This window comes from Danio rerio, chromosome 16, assembly GCF_052040795.2.
Source record: "Danio rerio strain M-AB ecotype USA chromosome 16, GRCz13ab, whole genome shotgun sequence".
In the NCBI taxonomy this organism is placed as follows: domain Eukaryota; kingdom Metazoa; phylum Chordata; class Actinopteri; order Cypriniformes; family Danionidae; genus Danio; species Danio rerio.
This window is the reverse complement of record NC_141036.1, coordinates 59,179,971-59,203,657: the sequence shown is the minus strand read 5'-3', so window position 1 is coordinate 59,203,657 and position 23,687 is coordinate 59,179,971. Positions and strand designations below refer to the sequence as shown.

The following is a 23,687-nucleotide window of genomic DNA, read 5'->3' as shown; positions in this document are numbered from 1 at the left end:
AAACTATAAAAAAAAATCCAAAACCCGACTGCAGATTAGACAGAAATCATTATGACAGAAGACAGACCTGAGCTGCTGTTTTCAGCTGAGCTGCTGTTTTCAGTTGGGCTGCTGTTTTCAGCTGAGCTGCTGTTTTCACCTGAGCTGCTGTTTTCAGCTGGGCTGCTGTTTTCAGCTGGGCTGCTGTTTTCACCTGTGCTGCTGTTTTCAGGTGAGCTGCTGTTTTCACCTGTGCTGCTGTTTTCAGGTGAGCTGCTGTTTTCAGCTGTGCTGCTGTTTTCAGCTGTGCTGCTGTTTTCAGGTGAGCTGCTGTTTTCAGCTGGGCTGCTGTTTTCAGGTGAGCTGCTGTTTTCAGCTGGGCTGCTGTTTTCAGGTGAGCTGCTGTTTTCAGCTGGGCTGCTGTTTTCAGCTGGGCTGCTGTTTTCAGCTGCAGTTTTCCCGCCGCTGCTGCCGCCATGTTGGATCTCTGCTGTTTTCATTTGTTTGGCAGCCACAGTGTCCTGATTTCTGCTGTCCTGATCAAGACATTCAGCCTTTCTCTTCTGTCCTCTTAGAGCTGATGTGGATTACAGTCAATAATAAATTATTAATAAGCCGTTCTTTCATTATTAGTATTACGCATTATTAGTATTATTAGACGTTTTACTCTGTCATAAAACTTTGCTGAGAAACGCTTTGCACAATACTGCATAGTTCCCAGTTTAAGGCACATCATGTAAGACTTTTATATTTATTAACAGTAGTATATACTCTGCTGAATCCTGTACTTATATTCTGCCAAACATCATGAAAAATGCTCAAATGCAGAGAAATCATCAGCGATCATGAGAATAACTGTGGCATAATAAAAGCTCTGCTGCCGCTTCACTGTCGTCTCTCATCAGCAACTGCTTCAGCATTTCTCAGATTTCACTTCACTGCTTTTAGCCTTACTCTGCTTCAGACTCCATGATAATACTTTACTCATCCATCAATCATTATTGACAGCATTATTATTGCTCAAAATTTGCAGCAGTGCTAATAGTTTTCCAGCATTTTCCAGTCATAAAGAGTGGACTGACCTGAGCTGGACGCCTCTGTGTCGGCGTCGTCTCTTGTGTTCTCCAGCTCTGCAGCTTTGATGCGTTTCCTCAGAGCGTATGGTTTGCCTTCACCAGAAACACTCTGAAAATCATCATCCGCTTTCCGCTTCACTCCTCTTCCTCCTAATGTGGATGACAACACAACAAACAATAGACTCTTAAATGAAAACCATCATGTCTTTTATTGCCATATCTTCATTCCAGAAAATCTGGAATCTGAGGATTCAAACATCTAAATATTAAGAAAATCACATGTAAGAGGATAAAAGATCAATAAAAGTAAGCTAAATTAATAGACTGAATTAGCGGATCAGAGCGCACATTCATAGTTTTAAGTCACATGACTGAAATAACTCAAACTATATTCACAATAATAACTCAAAACAAATGTACAGATAATGAAAATGAAAATAAAAACATCACAAAAGAGCTTTGATCAAATCATGAATGAGGATTTTCTTTAAAATATTGTGATATTATCATATATGTCAATATAGCGCCTCTACAGCTTCATAATGCACACTGACCTGAGCTGCTGTCTTCTGCTGCTGTTTTCACTCGTTTGGCAGCAACTGTGTCCAGATTTCTGCTGTCCTGATCTAGACATCCAGCCTTTCTCTTCTGTCCTCTTGGAACTTCTGTGGATTACAGTCAATAATGCATTATTAATGAGCTGTTCTTTCATTAATTGGCATTTATTGTATTTGGGGATCTGTTCAAATGGCAGCAGTGCTAATAGTTTCCAGATGTTTTGTCATGAAGCTCTACTGAGAAACACTTTGCACAAAACTGCATCATTCACAGTTTTAAAGGTGCATTATGTGAGACTTTTTCCATTAAAATCTCCAAAAACCACTAGAAGAGTGATTCATGAATTCAGTCCCATTCAGGAATTCTCTCGCGGTGCATTATGGGATAGTGTAGCGTCCACTGGATGCGCACTTCAGAATCTCTCCAGTTGTAGTAGGTCATCCGGGTACTTCTCACATGCTGTTTTACAAATACTGTGAGGTCAGACATACTACTCGGCTCACATACTGTCTTAATGTACTATTTAGTATGGAAGTGTGTGATTTTAGACACAGCCAGTGTGTGTGTTCATGCTAATGACGTCACACATCCTCTATTTCTGCTCTGTTTGTTTAGCGAGGTTTTAATATGTTTGTGTTTTATTTGACAGCACAGAGCAGCATTATAACAGAAGCAAAACATGTATTTAGTCTGATAAAACAGCACACGTGATCACGAGCTGAAGAACCAGACGCGCTGGACTGTGGCATAATAAAAGCTCTGCTGCTTTGTGTCGTCGTGCACTGTGCCTTTAAGCTGACATATATATGCTCATACAACTGTAGAAGAGTGACGGGAGACTGACCTGAGCGGCTGTTCTCATCGCTGGACGTCTCTGCAGCTTTGATGCGTTTCCGCAGAGCGTATGGTTTGACTCTGTCAGAAACACTCTGCAAATCATCATCCGCTTTCCTCTTCACTCCTCTTCCTCCTGATGTGGATCACAGTCAATAATGAACTATTAATAATCAGTTCTTTCATTAATTGCTGTTTATTTTACTCTGGGATTTAACAAATGACAGCACTGCTAATAGTTTTCCAGCATTTTCCAGTCATAAAGAGTGGGCTGACCTGAGCTGGACGCCTCTGTGTCGGTGTCTTCTCTTGTGTTCTCCAGCTCTGTAACTTTAATGCGTTTCCGGTGGGCAGATGGTTTGCCTCCACCAGAAACACTCTGAAAAGCATCATCTGCTTTCCGCTTCTCTCCTCTTCCTCCTAATGTGGATGACAACACAATGAACAATAAACTCTTCAATTAATCGTCATGTTTATTTATTGTCATTTATTCATTCCAGATTTCTGTTGCGATCTCAAATAAATTAAAGATTGAGAAAATCACCTTTAAAGTGGCCAAATTAAGTTCAAATCAACAATTGAGTTCTGACATGTTTACAGTAGAAAGTGTTGAACTTAATGAAACATGATCATAACATAATAATTGAATAATTTTGGGCATAATAGATAAATCAATCACTTTGATCCAGACAATGTATTTTTGCCTAATTGCCAAAATATCCCCATGCTCACTGGATTTACCAGCTAACTGAGTCAATACTTTGCATGCTGCTTCACGGTTCGTACAAATTCCATGAGTTTTCCAGGACTTTAAAGTCAATTTTCATGACCTAATGTTTGATGTAATGTCTACATATATGTGGTAAACCATAAAAAAAACGTTAAAATTTATTACAGCATATCATAAAACACACAATAGTTTAAATTTATTTTAATATCTATGTAAAACAGATGATGCTTACACAGCACTAATAATGCGAGAGCGTGTTTTTGGCCAAGAAAATAGGCAAAAACAACTAAACCTTATTCCAATATACAGACATATGTCAAACTAATTTGAGATCATCTTAATAGTCTGTTAAACTAGTAATAGTAGATAAAACTACTTCTATTGTAAAGCTGCGGTCACGCTGCACTTTTCTCTCCATAGACTGACATTCATAGGCATGCGAATACAGCAGACCAGAAATACAAGCACGTGTTTCGCATTTCACTGCATACGAAAGCTCAAGTTCTTACCTGCGAAATCACATCAGGTGATTGAGTGAGACCAATAGAAGGTCACTTAAAATATGGAGCAATAATAATAATAATAATAATAATAATAAATATAATAATAATAATGACTAAATGTAAATGTAATTTCCATGACTTTTCCAAAACCTTTCCAGGCCTGGAAAATGCCATGACAAAATTCCATGACTTTTTCAGGTTTTCCATGACCGTATGAACCTTGCTGCTTCATGTTTCAGAAGTTTAAGTGGTAACACATTATGGTGATGAAGCTGTAGAAGTGTTGATCTGTGGCAGGAAACACACCTGAGCTGGTTTTCTCCTGAAAACTGGTCATCTCAGTGTCTCTTGTGTTCTCCATCTCTGAAACTTTGATGCGTTTCCGCAGAGCGTATGATTTACCTCCACCAGAAACTCTCTGAAAATCATCATCCGCTTTCCGTTTCTCTCCTCTTCCTCCTAATGTGGATTACAACACAACAAACAATAGACTCTTACAATGTACAAATACAAGGCAGATGATCTGAAGTGTTGATCTGTGGCAGGAGACAAACCTGAACTGGTTTTCTCCTCATAGCTGGTCATCTCTGTGTCTCTTGTGTTCTCCATCTCTGAAAGTTTGATGCGTTTCCTCAGAGCATACGGTTTGCCTTCACCAGAAACACTCTGAAAATCATTATCCGCTTTCCGCTTCATTCCTCTTCTTTCTCCTAATGTGGATTACAACACAACGAACAATAAACTCTTAACCTAAATCCTGATGTTTAATGTCATTAATTCAACCAGATTTCAATTGAAAAAATCTGAGAGTTCCAAATCCAAACATTGGGAAAATCACCTTTTAAATTGTCAAAGTTCTTAGCAATGCTTATTATAAATATCAAACATTATCAAGTGTTTTTTAAAATAAATTTATTGTAGCAAGTCTGTTTATAATCTTAATGAAACATGAACATAATATTCTCATGTTTTTGTGTTTCTTTGTCATATTTCATGCCTGTAGCCGGGGGGAGGGTGGGGGTGTCCTATACATGAGCTCAACTGTCCTATTTTGACTGTTACATCATCATAAATTGTGAAAATAACCCATTGAACCAAGCCGATCATTCTAAATCTTTAGGAAATATTTTGGTTAATTGAAAGATGTGGTTATGATGACCATCCGACAAGCTAATCCAGCTTAAAATGTCACTAAAATGCAATATTTAAGCCTCATGAAAGAGGCAAAAACTGCAAAAAGGTCTACATTTTGGTAAAAATAAAGAATCAGCTCTTTCACCAGACTGACTCCGGGCCTGTATTTGTCATGTGTTTGGCTGTTGCCAACATAAGACCTGGGTCCTGAGTCACAGTTTTGCTCGTTTGCACAATTAAATTATCATTCATTATTAGTATGGTATAGCTGCCCGTGTATTAAAATGAACATTTTCACCATTATACATTATAAATCATTATATATTCGTTAGGAAGAGTTTGACTTTGACTCAAGTATTGTTATCTGCATTTTACTCTGGTGTTTTTGTATTAAACTGACTGATGTTGTTTGCTAAAACACTGAATCTGCATTTATATTCAGGATTCTCTGAAAACACCTCTGTGTACCGTCAGGTTATGGAGTTATGATCGCCATATTTCGGCTAAACAAACACAGCTGAATATACACACAAACGGTTTAAAGCTGTTTTCATTTGTAAAAAGACCGTCAAATTGATTTTTAGCAGTGTAATATTGCATGGTCGTAAGTAAGAGTCCAAAATAAGTATTTCTAGAGAGTAAAATTAGAGTTTTAGTATCAAACATTTAATAATATAAAACAGGCAAATATGAAACACACGTGTTCTTAGTGTCTGGACTTACCCGTCAAGGTCTTACAACTTTCGATTCCTGCTAGAAACTTGAAAGGTCTTGTAGACATCGTCTGAAATCGCTCAACTGTTTTGCTCGATGTGTTTATCGACCGAGAGCAACTTTTACAATCAACCTTCATTTCTTGTTCCTGCAGATTACTGAAGCCGAGTTTACGCGCGTCAGCAGACCATGTAGAACCGTTAGAACGCGTTCTGCTGTTGCCAAGCAACACGTCGTCTTCCGCGAGTGTATGTGGTTAATGTGACCTTCTTTACCCTATTAAGCAGCACGAATCATATTTAATACACAAGTTTATAAGATCTGTATAATATCATACTGATCATTATTTTGCTTGAAACCCTGTTGTATAGGTTTGATACCTCCGTGAAGTTGGCACCCCATAAAAACAAATAATCCCCAAAACTATGCCATTCGTTTGTGCTACGTTTGTGCTGATTTGTGCCGCAAAAACGAACGTTTGTGCTGGTTTGGGGTCTGAGATATTAAGCATTATTTTTTTAACCGTGTGACGTCACTCTCCACCCCATGTTGCGCAATTGACTTCAAAACAGCACAGGTCGTTTGTGCTCGGTTTGTGCTGGTTTGTGCCGTTAAAACGAACACGGTATCTGTTTTCCTCTTTTAGATATAAGCAAAATATTTCGGGAGCCGTGACGTCACTCTCCACCCCATTTCCTCCAAATTGCACAAAACTGGTATCATTCGTTTGTGCTGGGTTTGTGCTGGTTTGTGCCGTTAATATAAACACTTTATCTATTTTCGTTGTTTAGATATAGCCAAAATATTTCGGGAGCCGTGACGTCATTCTCCACCCCATGTTGTCTAAATCACACCAAACTGGTCTCATTCGTTTGTGCTCGGTTTGTGCTGGTTTGTGCCGTTAAAATAAACACTTTAGCTATTTTTATTGTTTAGATATTGCCTTATCAAAACATTTCGGGAGCCGTGACGTCACTCTCCACCCCAGGTTGTCTAAATTGCACAAAACAGGTGTCATATGTTAGTGCTGGATTTGTGCTGGTTTGTGCCGTTAAAATAAACGCTTTATCTATGTTTATTGATTAGATATTGCCTAATCAAAACATTTCGGGAGCCGCGATGTCATTCAGCGCCCCATTATTTCCTCTAAATTGCACAAAACAGGTGTCATACGTTAGTGCTGGATTTGTGCTGGTTTGTGCAATAACAATTAACACTTTATATGTTTATTGATTAGATATTGCCTAATTAAAACATTTCGGGAGCCGCCACGTCACTCAGCGCCCCATTATTTCCTCTAAAATGCACAAAACAGGTGACACTCTTTAGTGCTGGATTTGTGTTGGTTTATGCCATTAAAATAAACACTTTATCTGTTTGTATTGTTTAGATATTGCCTAATCAAAACACTTTGGGAGCCGCGACGTAATATTGCACCAAACAGTCATTCAGTTGTGCTGGTTGTGCCGTTTATAAACACTTATCTATTTTCCTTGTTTGGATTTAACCAAAATATTTGGTTAGATTTGTGCTGGTTTGTGCCATGAAAATGAACAACAGATATTTATATTTGTGCACAAATATGTTACTTTCGTTTGCTCACAAATTGTGCTCGTTTGTGCTGCAAAAATATTATTTGTAAAAAAATAATATCAGATCATTAAGAGGTCTCTCCACCCCAGTTGCTACATGTTTACTAAAAGAGTCTCGTATGTGTGCGTTTCATTTGTGCTGGATCGTACCTGAAAGTTTCGTTAGTGTTGCTTCTTTTATTAAAATATTGAATGAAAGATAATGATATCAGATACCCGCATATTTTAAAATATTTAAATTTGTTTGGGCTGATAGAAATTTTATTTAAGATGCTTTATTTTTTTAGATAGCCTAGGCCAAGGTTATTCTGAGATCTTTTTATTATTAGAAAAAGCATGAAGGATGCGAACATAATTTTGACAGATTTAATCCAAGTAAAAGGGCTTGGCCAATATAAAGATAATTGGCTACAACCCTTTACTTAACTACTTCGTTTTAGTCTCATATGAGTAGCCAGCATGCTTAACGATAGAGGAAAAAATAATTTAAAAAAATATATATAATTTGTATTAATTTTATTTATTTATTTTATAAAAATGTATTAATATACATTTTTTTTACCTGTTTAACCATGCAGCGATTTTTCTCTTAAATACTTTTATCATCTGGTCGTCCATATTAGGCTGCTTTCGTATTTAAACAAGCAGCCTAAACTTTTCTGTTGTGGTAGGTAGGCCTACCACTTATGATTAAGTAAAGCAGCTTTAGTGGACTTATTTAGTCAATATTTATTTTATGGGAAAAAAAAGATTATAACACATGCAAACACATAGGCTATGCGTTTTCTACAGATAAGTTTTGGTTATCGTGATTGAGTTGTTTGTCATACATTAAAAGAACAATGTCCAAATGGCAATAAAATAACAATAAATAATTGATTAATTAATTACAATTAATAATAATAATAACAATAACAACAATCATATAAAATATTTACATTCACAATTGGTAAACACTGTGCGTTTTTATCAAGGGCTGTAGGATGTTATTTTGACCATTTTGATTTGGTTTAATAAAAGATAAACATGTAATATTTTGTCATATTTTAGTTATCCTTAGTTATCTTCTTATTATTGTCATTATTATTAATATTTTTATATTTATTTTATATTTAATAACTTGTAGACTCTTTAAACAATGAGGAAATAACTAAACTTTTTTAATTCAAGGCCCAGACAGCTTGTTTTGTAATTTAATGCCGGCTATAGGCTACCACCTGAGGGATGGTTATACGGCGTGTTGTGATGTCGGCCGTCACCGGAGAAAATTAATTTAAACTTTAAAACTTTAATTTTTTGCACTTTTGTTTGAAAGCTTTAGTGGCACTGTAGCTGTCCAAGGTACTGTTGTATAATTTAAATTATAGTCTATATATGCAACAATAAACAAGTCGAATGAATGAATGAAATAAATATAGATTCTTGAATGTTGATATTGTTTTTGCTAATAAAAAATAACAAATGTTTAATAAAAATAAAATGAGCAATTTTCAATATTTATACAATTCAGTTAAATATAAGCTGGACATTTTTGGGGACATGTAATTTCTCTGTGATCTTTAATATATACTGGGTAGCTATATTTTCTAAAATCTCAACCAGGAATTGCTTTAATATGAATATGCTTTACATCCTGATATGCTGTTGTTTCATTTTCATTTTTATTTCACTTGAAAAAAATCGGTATTTAATGTTTGAATACTAAAATAAATAACAGCCATTGTTTAAATGGTTATTTTACCAACAAAATGTATATTTTATATTTTTATCAACTTTTCATATAAAACCTCTGTGTAATTTATTGATTGTTAAAAATGAAATAATTTAAGTGCTATATTTTTTATTAGTGAAAGTGCCCGCTTACTTTGCCCAAGGCCTGTCAAAAATATAATTCTGCCACTATAATACAAATGCACTATTATTGTTTTATTATCATTGTTTATTTTTCTGTAATGTATGAAATTTTTGATACATTTATTTCCCCTCCAATCATTTTCATTCATCACGTTAAATTTTGGTAATTTTCCCTGCAAATAAAATTGATTTGCTGTCTTGCCTGGTTTAGCACGGAATGTGAGCCTAAAAAGGATCCGAACGATTGGAAAAGCGGCTTTTAAAGAGACAAACTATATGCGAAATTTGTTTCAAAAAGATATTTTTTAAAAAAAAAAATATACGAATTATATTTTAGTTTGAGGCCAACTGTGCGGGTGGATAATTTTCAGTCAGTGGAAAGTAGGCCTATGAATTTAATATGCCTCATATTGTATTACAATCTTCTGTCATATATTTGCAATTTTTTAAATATGTCATAACACAAATGAGACTCTTTTAGTAAACGTAGCAACTGGGGTGGAGAGACCTCTTAATGATCTGATATTATTTTTTTACAAATAATATTTTTGCAGCACAAACGAGCACAATTTGTGAGCAAACGAAAGTAACATATTTGTGCACAAATATAAATATCTGTTGTTCATTTTCATGGCACAAACCAGCACAAATCTAACCAAATATTTTGGTTAAATCCAAACAAGGAAAATAGATAAGTGTTTATAAACGGCACAACCAGCACAACTGAATGACTGTTTGGTGCAATATTACGTCGCGGCTCCCAAAGTGTTTTGATTAGGCAATATCTAAACAATACAAACAGATAAAGTGTTTATTTTAATGGCATAAACCAGCACAAATCCAGCACTAAAGAGTGTCACCTGTTTTGTGCATTTTAGAGGAAATAATGGGGCGCTGAGTGACGTGGCGGCTCCCGAAATGTTTTAATTAGGCAATATCTAATCAATAAACATATAAAGTGTTAATTGTTATTGCACAAACCAGCACAAATCCAGCACTAAAGTATGACACCTGTTTTGTGCAATTTAGAGGAAATAATGGGGCGCTGAATGACATCGCGGCTCCCGAAATGTTTTGATTAGGCAATATCTAATCAATAAACATAGATAAAGCGTTTATTTTAACGGCACAAACCAGCACAAATCCAGCACTAACATATGACACCTGTTTTGTGCAATTTAGACAACCTGGGGTGGAGAGTGACGTCACGGCTCCCGAAATGTTTTGATAAGGCAATATCTAAACAATAAAAATAGCTAAAGTGTTTATTTTAACGGCACAAACCAGCACAAACCGAGCACAAACGAATGAGACCAGTTTGGTGTGATTTAGACAACATGGGGTGGAGAATGACGTCACGGCTCCCGAAATATTTTGGCTATATCTAAACAACGAAAATAGATAAAGTGTTTATATTAACGGCACAAACCAGCACAAACCCAGCACAAACGAATGATACCAGTTTTGTGCAATTTGGAGGAAATGGGGTGGAGAGTGACGTCACGGCTCCCGAAATATTTTGCTTATATCTAAAAGAGGAAAACAGATACCGTGTTCGTTTTAACGGCACAAACCAGCACAAACCGAGCACAAACGACCTGTGCTGTTTTGAAGTCAATTGCGCAACATGGGGTGGAGAGTGACGTCACACGGTTAAAAAAATAATGCTTAATATCTCAGACCCCAAACCAGCACAAACGTTCGTTTTTGCGGCACAAATCAGCACAAACGTAGCACAAACGAATGGCATAGTTTTGGGGATTATTTGTTTTTATGGGGTGCCAACTTCACGGAGGTTAGTTTGATGCCTGTATTTTGCCCTCTTGTGGATTTTCATGACACTGCAGGCAGTGGAAGAGCTTTTTTGACCTTTTCAAAATGGCTGTTCTCATTGAATTGCTCCCAAGCTTTATATGATTAAATAAAGGTTTTCTTGATTAAAACGAACCTTAATTACTTAAGTCAATCTTTATGTTACAAATATTATACATAAAGAATGGGGGGGGGGAATTATTCAGTCTATTTTTGTCATGCAGCACTCTGCAGTCTTCATAAACAAGCTAATTAAATAACTTAAAATAATCTTCCATCTTAATTTGACAACTAACCTTGTATTGTAGGATACACATTTTTAACATTCAAGTACATTAAAGCACATTTTTGCACCTGCACTATAAAAAATGATTTGTTAGTTTGACTTTAAAAAGTTACCTGGTTGCCTTAAATTTTTGAGTTTATTGTAATTATAAGTATGAGTTATAATAACTTGAGTGATTATGTTGTTTCAACTAATTTTACTAATATTTTGTGTTGTATCCACTTCTTTAAGCAGTTTAAGTTGACTTACAAATGTAAGTGCACTCAACTTAATGGTGTAAAATTGTTGAGTAAACTAATTTAAGACAACTTAATCCATTTGACTGCTTCAAGAAGTTGATATAATATAATTCGAAGTTATATGAATAAAAGATTTGTCAACTCAACTAAAAATAGTTTGTTGAAAAAAATAACTGAAAAAGTTACCTGGTTGCCTTAAAATATGAGTTAAACCAACTAAATATAGCTTGTTGTAACAACTAAGACGTTTACACGGTTGACCTAAAATTATGAGATAATTTACCACAGGTTAATACGACAAATGGATTTAAAAAAGAGACCAAGAACGTCAACACAAATAAACTGTAATAACATTTATTATAACTTCAAGAAAATATTTTCATTCACGCAGAAGTACAGTCATCAATTCAATACATTCATATTAAATCTCCTTGAAGCAACAGGATACAACCTGTAAGTTCAAACACCACTGAAAAAAATCATGCCAAGTTATAAATCAATCGTTATAAAGAATTTCTCAAACATCATTAAAATTAGGCCTCTGAAATGTTTCTTCATCTATTTAACATTGTAAAGGTTTACACCAATACAAAAACATTTATAATGAAAACTGTTTACAACTGATTTTGTTCTCTCATGCTGAAACTGATATTCAACGCTCTGCAAAAGTTCATGGAGTAAGAAATAAACTCTTAAGTGTTTAGTGGATTTTTGCTCACGCATGCACTTACTGATATCCATGCTGTTCATTTAACTTTAATGACTAAATCTCAATCCAGTGTGACGAGTTGCTCACACTTAATGAGGAGAAAATGTGTTCGATGATAAGCAACTTTAATGTAAGTGATTGTTTTTCTTGTTCTCGCATTACACAATTCCCACCACTCTCATTGAGTTAATATAAAAACAGTCTGCTAGAACTGCAGTTTAACACAACCTGAGTTTGTTTATACATTTTAAAGAGTTTATTTTAATGCTGTTTGAGAAATGCATTTTACTGTTTCTTGAGATTTCTGACTTGTTGAATTTTTGTTAAACCGCAATTGTAGCACAGAGTTGATATAGAATGTGTGTAACAGAATGTCTGCTACTGTGCAATATGAAGTGTAATGTGAGACAGAGAAAAAAAATAAAGCTTATTATCCAGAAAATGTTTCCCTTTTCATGAAGTGTAAGCGACTCGTTACACTGGATTGAGATTTAGTCCTTAACGCTGAAGGAACAACATAAATATCAGTAAATTTGAGCATCCACTAAACACTTAAGAGTTTAAATCTACTCGGTGAACTTTTGCAGAGCATTCTTCACCACCAATTTTCATGATCTCTTTTTGGAGGATAAGTGATTTTCAGGGCAAGAAGAATCCCTATTAGCATAGCAAAGACATTTGACTTCCCTGAGGCCAACGTACAACCTCTTCCTCTCACACCACAGCCACATTCATTATTTCCATTGGATGAAGATTCGAGGTGTTCTCCTCTATGACTATAAATAGTCCAACATTTATCACTGCCTCTTCTGCCTCATTCAGACTAGCAGCGATTTTGTAGCTGCCTGTCGCTCTGGGTGGCGACCTGCTTCAAACGCAGATCTGTGTAGGTCTATACAGCACGAATACAAGCAGCCTCTGAGCGAGCTGAGAGAGGATCACGTGAGCTCTACTGGTGCTCCTATAGAGTGGAGGAACCATGACGTCACCTTGTAGGCGAATCGGCTGCTAGCATAAAACTTTTTTTTTTTCCCATAGGCTTTTCGAAGATTACTTATATTAAGCTTAAGTGTTCAGACACTGTTCATTACATTTACACTCTTTGTCCAGGCGGATAATCCTCACACGAAAATACATATCATTTTTAATTTTACATCACTTTTCTACATTGATGGATCAGTGACCGCACGGGCATTCCTGACAAAAAGCTTGTGTTTGTGTGGACAGAAATGTACTATCCACCCTCCCTGTTAAATTTGATCAAATCCGTGTCCTGAAACACAGCTCCTCTCCTGCTTTCACTGCTCATACTGACGGAGGGAGCGATTGGTTTGTGAATGAATCTCTGTTATGAACGACTCGTTCACTAGCCGAAAATATTTCAAGTTTCTGGCAGCGCAGCATTTCGTTGTCATATTTCTTTTGCATTGTTTGCTGATTTTATTCAACAAAACTAGCATAAGTCGAGTGTTTAGTGCGAGTTGGAGCTGCTTTGCCTCATGATGAATGCAGTAAGTGACTGTATTATCATCAATAACGCTACCTGTTTAGCACAAATTTCAGAACATACAAAAACATAAACAACTTAATCTTACCTATGTAATGTTCTGCCTTTGTGCTTTGTTTTCTTTGTTTGCTCGTTACTACACTCGTAGACAGCGCTACAATCCCGCAGTCTTGACTAGTGCGGTTGAATGACATTTGTCCTGGGAGCACTGTACCAATGTGGCGGCGCTATAGACGCATGCTCAGGGTCCCTATGCGATATCTAGTGTATATATCTATGTCACAAATTGAGGAGCGGGGAAAGGAGGCGGAGTGGAGCGACAACGCGGGGAATCCTTCACAAACTGAGGAGCGATCACAAACCGAAAGCGGCCAGAGCGTCAAAGTAGCCAGAAGTCATTCATTTTTTAACGAGAACCGGCGGCGAGAAACAGCGGCGCGTCTTCATTGGCTATGACGCTGTTCGGCGGCAAGCAATCAGAATGAAGTAGTCCACCGCTTGAGAGGAGTTCAGAGAAGACAGACCTATGAACTTTGGTTCCGACCACAGTTGTTCCCAAGAGTTTGATTATTGCGGTTCCTGGATTTTCAATTATTGAAAATCGCGACGACGTGGGGCCCCCTGCACGACAGTTAAAAATGAATCAGTTTTAAGCAGAGGTATGCCCACATCAGATAGCGTGTATGAGGATAACTCATCGTTTCATTAATGGTAAATGGATTTTAAAGTGACAATTTACCGCAAGAAGCAAGTTGTCATTTACTCATCCTCCATATGATCCAAACCAGTTTCCTTTCTCTGTTGAACACAAAGTTAGACAGATGAAGAAAACAGCCCCTGACTTCCATAGTATTTTTGTTCCTACTATAGAAGCCAATGGCTGTTTATTTTCTCAGTAATGATTAAATCACACTGAACTGAGCTAAACTGAACTGAACTGAACTTAAACACTAAAACCTGAACCACACTGTTCCAGTTACTAAGACCATTTATGTGAAGCTGCTTTGACACAATCTACATTGTAAAAGCGCTATACAAATAAAGCTGAATTGAAAATTAAATTGAATTTTTCAACATTCTTTAATATATATTTATATATATATGGGCTCGAAATTGTGACCATTTTGGTCGCATATGCGGCCGAAATTTTGTTTATGGGACCTCAAAATATATTTGGGAGCATTAGCGCGAGTGCTTAAAATTGTTGTGTGCGACCAGTTTTTACTGCAAAATGTTCGCCACATGCGCAGATTCGGCAGACATTCACACAGAATATATCTCTAAGCTCTTTTTCAGCACTTAAAACACGAAACGCAGCGCTCACGAATGGTTTAAAACAGATGTCATGAAAACTTGCTGCAGTAAACAAAGCCAAATCTGTAATGCTTGCCCCGCCTTTGCGCTCTTCTTATTGGCCCACCACTGCTCTAGCACTGAAATATCAGCTGTCAATCACTGTCATTGCCTTCTTGCTTGAGATGACAGAGAGCTACTACCGTAAAAAATTGTAAAGCGCTGAAGATGAGAATGAAGATAACACTGACAGATTTAGTTTTAGAAACCATGACATCTAAAGTTACAAATAATGACACAGCTTACTATTGATCACGTGCTGAATGTTAATCCACCATCTACACTTTTCCAAGAGTGGATAAAAGACTTCCATAGGCTTCAAGTCCGCTATGAAAAGTCTGTGGGATGGAGTTTTCAGGTAACTGTTTGCCACATCTAGCACGAGAGCTTCTGTTTAATCCTTCATATAATCGCCAGATGCTGTCCGCCATGCAAGGGGCAGCTATATGTCAAATTTAACACCACGTACACCATCGCAAACGGGCTTACACTGAGTAAACTAATATCACTACTCATAAAAAGGCCGGTATTGCTATTAACATGACGTTTGCATATAATAAGGTTCAGTAACGTTACATGTCAAAAGCATCAGTGCAATATCAGACAGCACTTGTGAGAACAGCACAGTTATACCGTTAACAGATTCATTCAAGCAGTGTGTGCAGAGCCGGTGAGCGCTCCGTGTATCTTTTGCAGTGGCGTAGCGGACGGGCCCGCAGGGCACGCACCGCGGGGGGGCCCCGCGTGATTAGGGGGCCCCGCGTCGTCGCGATTTTCAATAAACTGTTGGGAACAACTGTTGTCGGAACCAAAGTTCACACGTCTGTGTTCTCTGAACACCTCTCAAGCGGTGGACTACTTCATTCTGATTGCTTGCCGCCAATGTTGCCAACTTAGCGACTTTGTCACTAGATTTAGCGACTTTTCAGACCCCCCTAGCGACTTTTTTATGTGTTATTGAAGATTTTTTTAGACTGTCATTTTTCCATACTGTACCGTCCCTACTCTTCTCAACGAGCTGCGTGTGATGCCGCCGACCCCTCCCCCGCCTCACAGCACTGACAGGCGGCCCAGTCAGTCCTCAACAGCAGCCTCTCCCACCTTTAGCCCGAGAGCAGATCACCCCTCTGCGTACCGACGACAAATGATTTAGCACAGGCAGTGTGAAGGTATTTCCCTTGTACAGTCAAACCGATCTACTTCTCCTTTATTTTAACAATTTATTTGGACCGTTTCTTCTTTTCTTGTTCAAAATCACAGATATTTTAGTGACAGTTTCTGAACTTGTCTGAGTTTATTTCATATGAGAGATTACTGCACATTCACTAACGTTACAGATCTATAATGATATACTGTATTCAAACAGCAATAAATGTAGTTAAATAAACATGCTTATATAAAGTGTAGTGCAATTATAAATACCCCTTTATTAACCATAGGCTGTTAAACAGAAACGGTAGAACGTTATGACGTCAGTGATATGCAAATTGACGTATGACGTATCCCCCCCCCCTTCATCAGGGGGCCCCGTCAGCGATCCCTGCAGGGGGGCCTCCGCATTTTGCGCTACGCCACTGATCTTTTGGTCACTAAGTTATGTTCTAAAAATCTATTTTCTCGTGGTAACGGGATTTCGTTGAGACATATTTTCCTCACGTTTGCATATATAATATATATATTTATTGCTTGTTAGTTTGATTACTGTTGATTTCAAATGCAATAAATATGTTTGTATGAAACTTGTAGTAACGGTGCTCATAATTGGTGGGTGCGACTAAATTTTGGCTGATGCGCCTACATTTTTTAAGTTAGGAGCACCGGTGCTACCATGCAAAAAGGTTAATTTCGAGCCCTGTAAGAAATGACCTAATGTACCCGGTGGGCGGTAGATGACAACCACATTTATGTAGAAGGGGTGGATAATGGAGACTGCATGAAATTCAAAGGAGCTGACTGTTGGCAGGGACCGTCTCTGAGTGAATTTCCATTCTTTGGAAATCAGTAGTCCAGTCCCCCCCCACTCCCTGTCTGACGAGGAGTGTGGGAAGAAGAGATATTAGCAGAAAGAGCTGCATGTATAACAGTGTCCTCCGGCCTCAACCAGGTCTCAGTTAGAGTCATGAGATTATAGTCAGAATGTGTAGCTATGGAGGTAGTAAAATCTGCCTTGTTAACAGCAGATTGACAATTCCAGAGGCCCACGGAGAGAGAGAGTTGTGAAATAGCAGATACATGTATTGAACAAAGGTTGTGAGAATGTACCTCCCATGCTTTGCGAGTGTTAGTAACAACAGAAATTAGTAAACACATAATAAAAGTGCAATGAAAACAATAATAAGAGCAAAGATAAAGTAAAATAAATAAGTACTCAGCTGCTTTGTCTGTGTCTTTGCTCGGTGGAGTCGCGCAGGTAGAGTCGATGGCGCAGGTAAAGTTGATGGCGAAGGTAGAGTCGATGGCGCAGGTAGAGTCGATGGCGAAGGTAGAGTCGATAGTCTTTACACTCGTCGGCCTTCACACGAGGCTGCCACGACCGCTGCCCCGATGAGACTAGCTACTTATATACACCCCTGAGTGCCTTGCTTATTGGATTCAGCTGGACACGCCTCGAGAGTAAAAACACCCGAAACTGCGGCAGGGGACACAAAACCGTCCACGCTCCACACACAAGCTCTTATAGTAACCAAGGAAACAGTGGGTAAACTTTTCTAGTACCATACACAGAGCTGAAAACAAGTTTAAATGTCCTACAACCTTACACAAACAGCTGAAAACAAGTCTAAGGGCTCTATTTTGACGGTCCATGCGCAAAACGCAAAGCACAGGGCGAAAACGCTTTCAGGGTGTGTCAGAATCCATACTTGCTAATTTAAGGATGGGAAAATCTGCTATGCGCTGTGGTGCATGGTGCATGGTCTGAAAGGGTTGAGCTTTTTTTCTTAATGAGTTATAGGTGTGTTTTGAGAATAAACCAATCAGAGTCTCATCACCCATTCCCTTTAAGAGCCAGCTGCGTCGCGCCATAGCGCATTTGCTATTTACATGATGTAAAGTAAGTTCACTTTCGCTTTTGCTCTCGTGGACAGGGAAACCTTTAAGCACAGACATCCATTAGTCTATAAATAATTAATTTCGTTTGTTAAAAGCAAAGATTTGTTTCAAAACTATTTCTAAATTCAGTTTTAATTTCCAGCAAACGAATAAATGAACAATAATAACAAAGTGTGTATAAGAGTTATAACCTAATACACATGCTGTGCCCCTTATGGTCTAAAACCTGACAGGTGGGCAAATCTAGGCTTGTTTTTAATAAATGCTAATAATAATGTTATACAAAAGCAAATTGTTATGAATGAACTGAAAAAGCCTCCTGAGATGAAGAAGGCATGAAGGCAGTGGTTTTTCATATTTATGTAGGCTAGAAAATAATGTTTTGTAATATTTTAATCCTTTATATTTATATTCAATATATTGTTATTATAGCCTATATACAGGTCTATCCTTAATATTTTAACTGTTTCACATGTAAAGATATTTGCGTATTGCTCTACATCTTCTGTGTAGGCTATTAAGCAGTGTGTAAGCGAGTCGCAACTCTGCGCTCGACTTTGGACCGAGTTTGTTTTGGTCTAATGAAAAATCTATTATAGTTTCTCAAAATAGCAACTCGCCAGCAGTGCGCCTCAGAACGCCTTCCTTTTTAGACCAGAACGCCTACAGGCACACATACGAGCGCAAATGCATTTGCTACTTAAAGAGCCTGGCGCAACGCCTCAAAACCACTGTTGCGCCAAGCTGAAACAAGCAAACAAGTATTGCGCCGCGCCTTGCGCCAGGTGTATGATAGGGTCCTAAGTGTCCTCGAACCATACACAACAACTGAATAAGTCTAAATGTTCTTACAGGCTGTTGGTCTCGTTGCAGAAGTGCTTCTCCGTTACATTTACATGTAATGTTAGTGTGTCGATTCTCCGTGTACGCAATAATGACCTACCTGACGCCGTCTCTCCGCATACTTGCGCTTTTGTTTGTTTACAGTGGGCGTGACCTGCGACTGGTTTGGACAGAACCGGTTGGAGTGACTGAAGCTGCCCTCATCATTGGCTAAAAAGCTTGTCACACAAAGAGAACAGTCATACATTAGCACTGATACAGAGTTTTGCCTAAATTTATATTGTAGCCTTTATTTTGCCTTTACTATAAGAGACCCGCCCCCACCCAATTGTTTTTACAGATTTGCACAGTTCATGTGATTCACATTATTTCAGAATGAAAACGCAATATATAGGTTTTATTTTATTAACAGTTTTTATTAACAGTTCATTTGTTTATATAACTATAATTACCACAAATCACCAGTACTTTATGGTCTAAAACACTATATTACAATATAAAAACAGTATATGACTTACTATAATTTATAATATTTAATATGGGAAACCATTAATAAGAAAGTTATATGAAAATTAAGCAAATAAAATACTATTAAATCACTGGACATTTATAAAATGTATCATTTCATGCGGAGATGTCATTGGTCCATTTCCTGCTAGTTATCAAACTATTTCATAACTGTAACAAGAGGCAATTTTATCATAACTTAATGTTATAACAGCTATCATAAAGTTATTTATCAATATGTGGCTCTCTTTGAATTCTCAGAAGCTAGAGAAATCAAAAGTGTAAAACAGGAAATACTTTGGGACCATTGTTTTTGTTTTCATGCCTCAAAATTGTCTAAACATATTAACTTGCTATTATTTCCTTCATTATAACTAAAACCATTATATTTAAAATAATTCTGTCCAATTAGATTGTTTATATATCTCTGCAAAATGTTTTAGCAATGTCAGCAAATGAGTATCTGCTATTGACTGTCAAATAATAATGACTGATCATCTATGATGACTGATGTCAAGTCTATGATCAATGTTCTCTATTCGCCTGTCTCGATCGCAATATTTGTGAAATAGTTTATTATTATTATTGTTTACTATAATATTTATTGACAATACATGTAAAAATATATTGATGACGATGTCCGAGAAGACATTAATAACATTAACATCCGTCATAACCGTACATGGTTTGCCTAGATCGTGTGTGCCTGAAACGTCTGTGGTTCTGCGGACCTGCAGCTGGATATTATTGTGTTGCTCCCTCAAAGGAGATAACTAAGGGCCATTCACATATCCCATTTTTCACCCGCACAAGTTCATTACTTCCAATGGAGGCACGAGGTTTACATGCATATTAGTGCCTTTCAGACAGAGGTTTAGCAGTCTTCGACTACATTTGTACTATTTAAATGGGAAATACTTAACTAATATGATGCTTAAATTTAAAACTATCAAAAACTATTTACTTTCAGGTTTCATATTTTGAATATGATTTCACATATTTCATATGTGATTTTCTAAACTAGTACTATTTCGAAATAAAAAAAACGCACAATAATCGTTTTAACCGTGATTATCCCAGACTATAATCGTACAACCAAAACCTGTTTCCGTTGCATCCCTAGTCATCATGTAGATTTCTTACAAAGTATTTTAAAAGCACAAAACACTAAAGTGTTTTAATACAAAATATTCACCCATTTTCATAAACCCTGTAAAATAACAATTACAAAATACTATTTTGTATTTGAAATATATTTTAAACACTTGTATCATAAATACTGCCCATCCCTGGATATTACAACCCAAAATACAGTGTTTTATTTAGATTGGTAAAAGTAATAATAAAAACTAATCCAGCACATTCGTGTTAGCTTTACACAGCTTAAGCTTATTATATTTAACACGTAAACGTGATGAAAAGTCCTCTGGTGTAAACAGTCACTGAACATCGGAGTTCAAGTGAATTGTTTCCATCAATTAGCGCAAGTGTTGCGGAAAGATGCCTTCTTGCCCTCCTCGCGTGCTTTCTTCGCGAGAGGCCACAGCTTGTCTCGTGCTGCCCTGTCATCTGGTGACAGACACTTTGATAGATGCAGTCAGTTTTCAGAAATCTGCAGCCCGAGTAATGTCACGAACGCGGCGAAAAGTGAAGAGGATTATGGCCGATCTGGTTTGCCATCAGCGCGTTTGGGACCCACACGGTAAGCAATATCAGCACTGTCCTGAAGATCATCTGGAACGATCTTTCCTAATATGTTGAGAACTACTTATCGGACATTTTCGGTAACATCATGTTGCTTTAAACAGCACCTTCAACTGTAGCACTTACAATCAAGTACACTTGCGTTCAGCGATTAGTTTTCCTCTCAGCGCGCCGATCTCTGCTTCACAAGAGCCGCTCTGTGCTCGCCGACATCCCGGTGAAGCACCGCGGTAAAGTTAGTTTGACGTTAAAACCAATTAAATTATTTACTCCTGTTATGGTTTGAGGGGAAAAGGTCGTACATGCATAAATAAGTGCCCTTATGTTGCACAAGGCTTAATTTCTCGATAAAAATTAAATAAATAAATTACCCGCGGTAGAAGACGCTGTCGCGCCGTCGCTGACGTCGTCAAACTATTCACTTGCAGCTCAGCTATAACATCCTCGTTTTTCAAGTTCGGACAAGTGTCAACGCATCGTGATTCCGTATCACATTGGATATTCAGTCCAGAGCTACAGGCCGATGCCGAGCCATCAAGTTCGCCGTGTGGGAAAAAACACTCATGCCAGACCTTGCGTGATTAACTTTATTCTTGCCTCTTTTCCCCACGCACAAAGATGTTAAAAGAGTTGTATAACGTCCATGCGTATTTTATAATGTCATCACCAGTGTTAAGCAGTAGGTTGACATACCACTTTACCTTTTAAATCCTGAAGAATAAACGCGAATACCTGTACCTAGGGCGCCGCCATCTTGGTCTCCCTCCATCCTACGTCATCTGATTAAATAGAACGCGTTCTATTCTGCGAATGTCACAATTAACCAGACGCCTGACAGAGTAGACGAATATTGAGAAGCTCCGCATTTGGACACTCAGACAAGGCGAACAGATTTACAATCAGAGAATTAATTGCAGTAAATTGATTCATATACTTTAGAGAAAGTTATTAACTGATAAGTTAATGGAACAAAGTATGTCTAATGTTCCTGGTCCTTCGGGACGAAGCAGTCCATCATCTACACCGAGAATAGGGCCTTCTCCTGGTTCTGGTAACTTTTACATTTGAATGTATTATTATTGAATGTCTTATCAGGCAAAACATGAACCTGTCTCAAATTAACATGCTTTTTTATCTTTCAGTGGAAGAAAAGTATGATGTGAGAGAAAAAATAGGAGAGGGCAGCTTTGGCGACGTCTATGTTGGATACAGAAAATCGGACAGAAAACGAGTAAGTCTATTTTCCCTAGTCCAGTTAAGATGACAAACTTTGAAGAAATCATGTTTGATTGCTCACTAATGTTTTATTCTACTTTTCATCCACAGTTTGCCATCAAGATGACTGATTCCAGGTATGACAGCTATGTGGTAAGTCTATTTAAAGCTTCACAAAATACACTTAATAAATGAGTCTGTTTACGGCTGTGGTAATATGTACAAACTATATACAAATATCTGTTAATTATTTTGTGATTCACTGCTGTTTTCTGTTTATTTACGGTTATGATGGGACCTTTATCTGTGCTCTGTCGAGTTTTCTAACCACGTACATTTTGTATATTAAATGATTGCTTGCCTGTATTTACTATAATGTATAAACTTATTGTACGTTATACTTTTATAATGGCCATTATTGATCATTAAAACTGATATTCAGCTAAAGAGAGGGTATGTTTCGTATTTTAAAACTAAAACATATTAGTGTTAACGGGGCCTAAGTATTAAACCTGTTAAAGTAATGTTTCACAGCTTAGCTCAATATCTTGATAATACCAAAGCTTCCAAAAATGAACGGGTTTTTACACCACAATTGACAAGACCAGTACAGATAATATATGTCCCACAATGCAATTCAAAAGCATAAATAAACACACACAACAAACATGAAACACAAAATACGGGAAACTGCTGATTTACAGATTTTCTTTTACCGTTATATTGGAAAACAGGATTATATGTTGTTGATTTGCAGCTAATGTGCTCTTTATCTTTAGCCTGGCTATCCTGAAGAGCTCCCAAAGGAAGTGGCGTTGATGACCATTTTGAGAGATTCCCCCTGCCGGTTCCTCATCAAACTCCAAGAGTGGTTTTTGGTGAAAGAGGAGAAATCACCATACGGGGTAAGTCTGTTTATTCAGCACATTACATGAAATATGCACTGTAAGAGGGTTTGTCTCGTTTCTTATTGTTTTTTTTATTTTGTAACTAAAAATTCTTAAATCAAGAAGCATTTCTGAACAAGAACATAACTCTGTCTTATTTCAGAAGAGCTCGTGGGTTATTAATATGCCGGTGCGGTAAGCGAAATAAGCTTGTTTCTACTTTAAAATCTATCCTGAATGTAACTGGAAGCCAGTGTAAAGACTGACCTGAGGACTGCTGTCATGTGCTTGATTTTAATTGATTGCATTTGCTTTCAGACAACGATCAAGTCAATAGTGATGGTGATAGAGCATCCCGGCCTGTGCAGAACTCTAGCAGAATTCCTGAAGGAGCACCCACACCTGGAGAGGAGAGACGCTCGCACACTGATCCAGCAGATCGTGAAAGCGGCTCAAGCGTGCACGAGGAAGGAAATTTGTCATTTTGATATTCACGATCATAATATCCTGGTCATCAGTCCGCCTCTGCACATAAAGCTGATAGATTTTGGATGTGGGTTGCACATCTCCCATGGTAAGTCTGATTATTTCAGGAGGAAA

The 23,687-nt window shown here is 37.5% G+C and overlaps 2 protein-coding genes across 17 annotated transcripts in view; one reads left to right on the top strand and one right to left on the bottom strand.

Annotated features, from left to right (window-relative positions):
* Positions 1 to 23,687, bottom strand: part of LOC797378 (uncharacterized) — a 40,116-nt gene that overhangs the window by 8,680 nt on the left and 7,749 nt on the right. For 4 of the 13 annotated variants that reach the window (XR_015512085.1, XR_015512086.1, XR_015512087.1 and 1 more), the window contains exons 1-8: positions 5,538 to 5,688; positions 4,235 to 4,390; positions 3,987 to 4,139; positions 2,724 to 2,867; positions 2,458 to 2,583; positions 1,610 to 1,720; positions 1,062 to 1,205; positions 64 to 556 (exon numbers count right to left, since the gene is read on the bottom strand). Coding sequence is in view for 4 of the 13 variants with exons in the window: in XM_087288030.1 (XP_087144156.1) it covers positions 68 to 556; positions 1,062 to 1,205; positions 1,610 to 1,720; positions 2,458 to 2,583; positions 2,724 to 2,867; positions 3,987 to 4,139; positions 4,235 to 4,390; positions 5,538 to 5,667 (1,453 nt within the window). In the remaining 9 variants the exon portion in view is untranslated. Of the gene's footprint in view, positions 1 to 63; positions 557 to 1,061; positions 1,206 to 1,609; positions 1,721 to 2,457; positions 2,584 to 2,723; positions 2,868 to 3,986; positions 4,140 to 4,234; positions 4,391 to 5,537; positions 5,689 to 23,687 lie in introns of those variants that run through there. The other 9 variants (XR_015512083.1, XM_087288030.1, XM_087288032.1 and 6 more) reach the window with 5 other exon arrangements.
* The window catches only part of LOC103908992 (serine/threonine-protein kinase pim-2-like), a 202,995-nt gene continuing 200,188 nt past the window's right edge, over positions 20,881 to 23,687 (top strand). For 2 of the 4 annotated variants that reach the window (XM_087288241.1, XM_087288240.1), the window contains exons 1-5: positions 20,881 to 22,036; positions 22,128 to 22,216; positions 22,312 to 22,353; positions 22,980 to 23,105; positions 23,406 to 23,661. In XM_087288241.1, coding sequence (XP_087144367.1) covers positions 21,949 to 22,036; positions 22,128 to 22,216; positions 22,312 to 22,353; positions 22,980 to 23,105; positions 23,406 to 23,661 — 601 coding nt within the window. In that variant the 5' untranslated portion in view covers positions 20,881 to 21,948. Of the gene's footprint in view, positions 22,037 to 22,127; positions 22,217 to 22,311; positions 22,354 to 22,979; positions 23,106 to 23,192; positions 23,283 to 23,405; positions 23,662 to 23,687 lie in introns of those variants that run through there. The other 2 variants (XM_087288244.1, XM_087288243.1) reach the window with 2 other exon arrangements.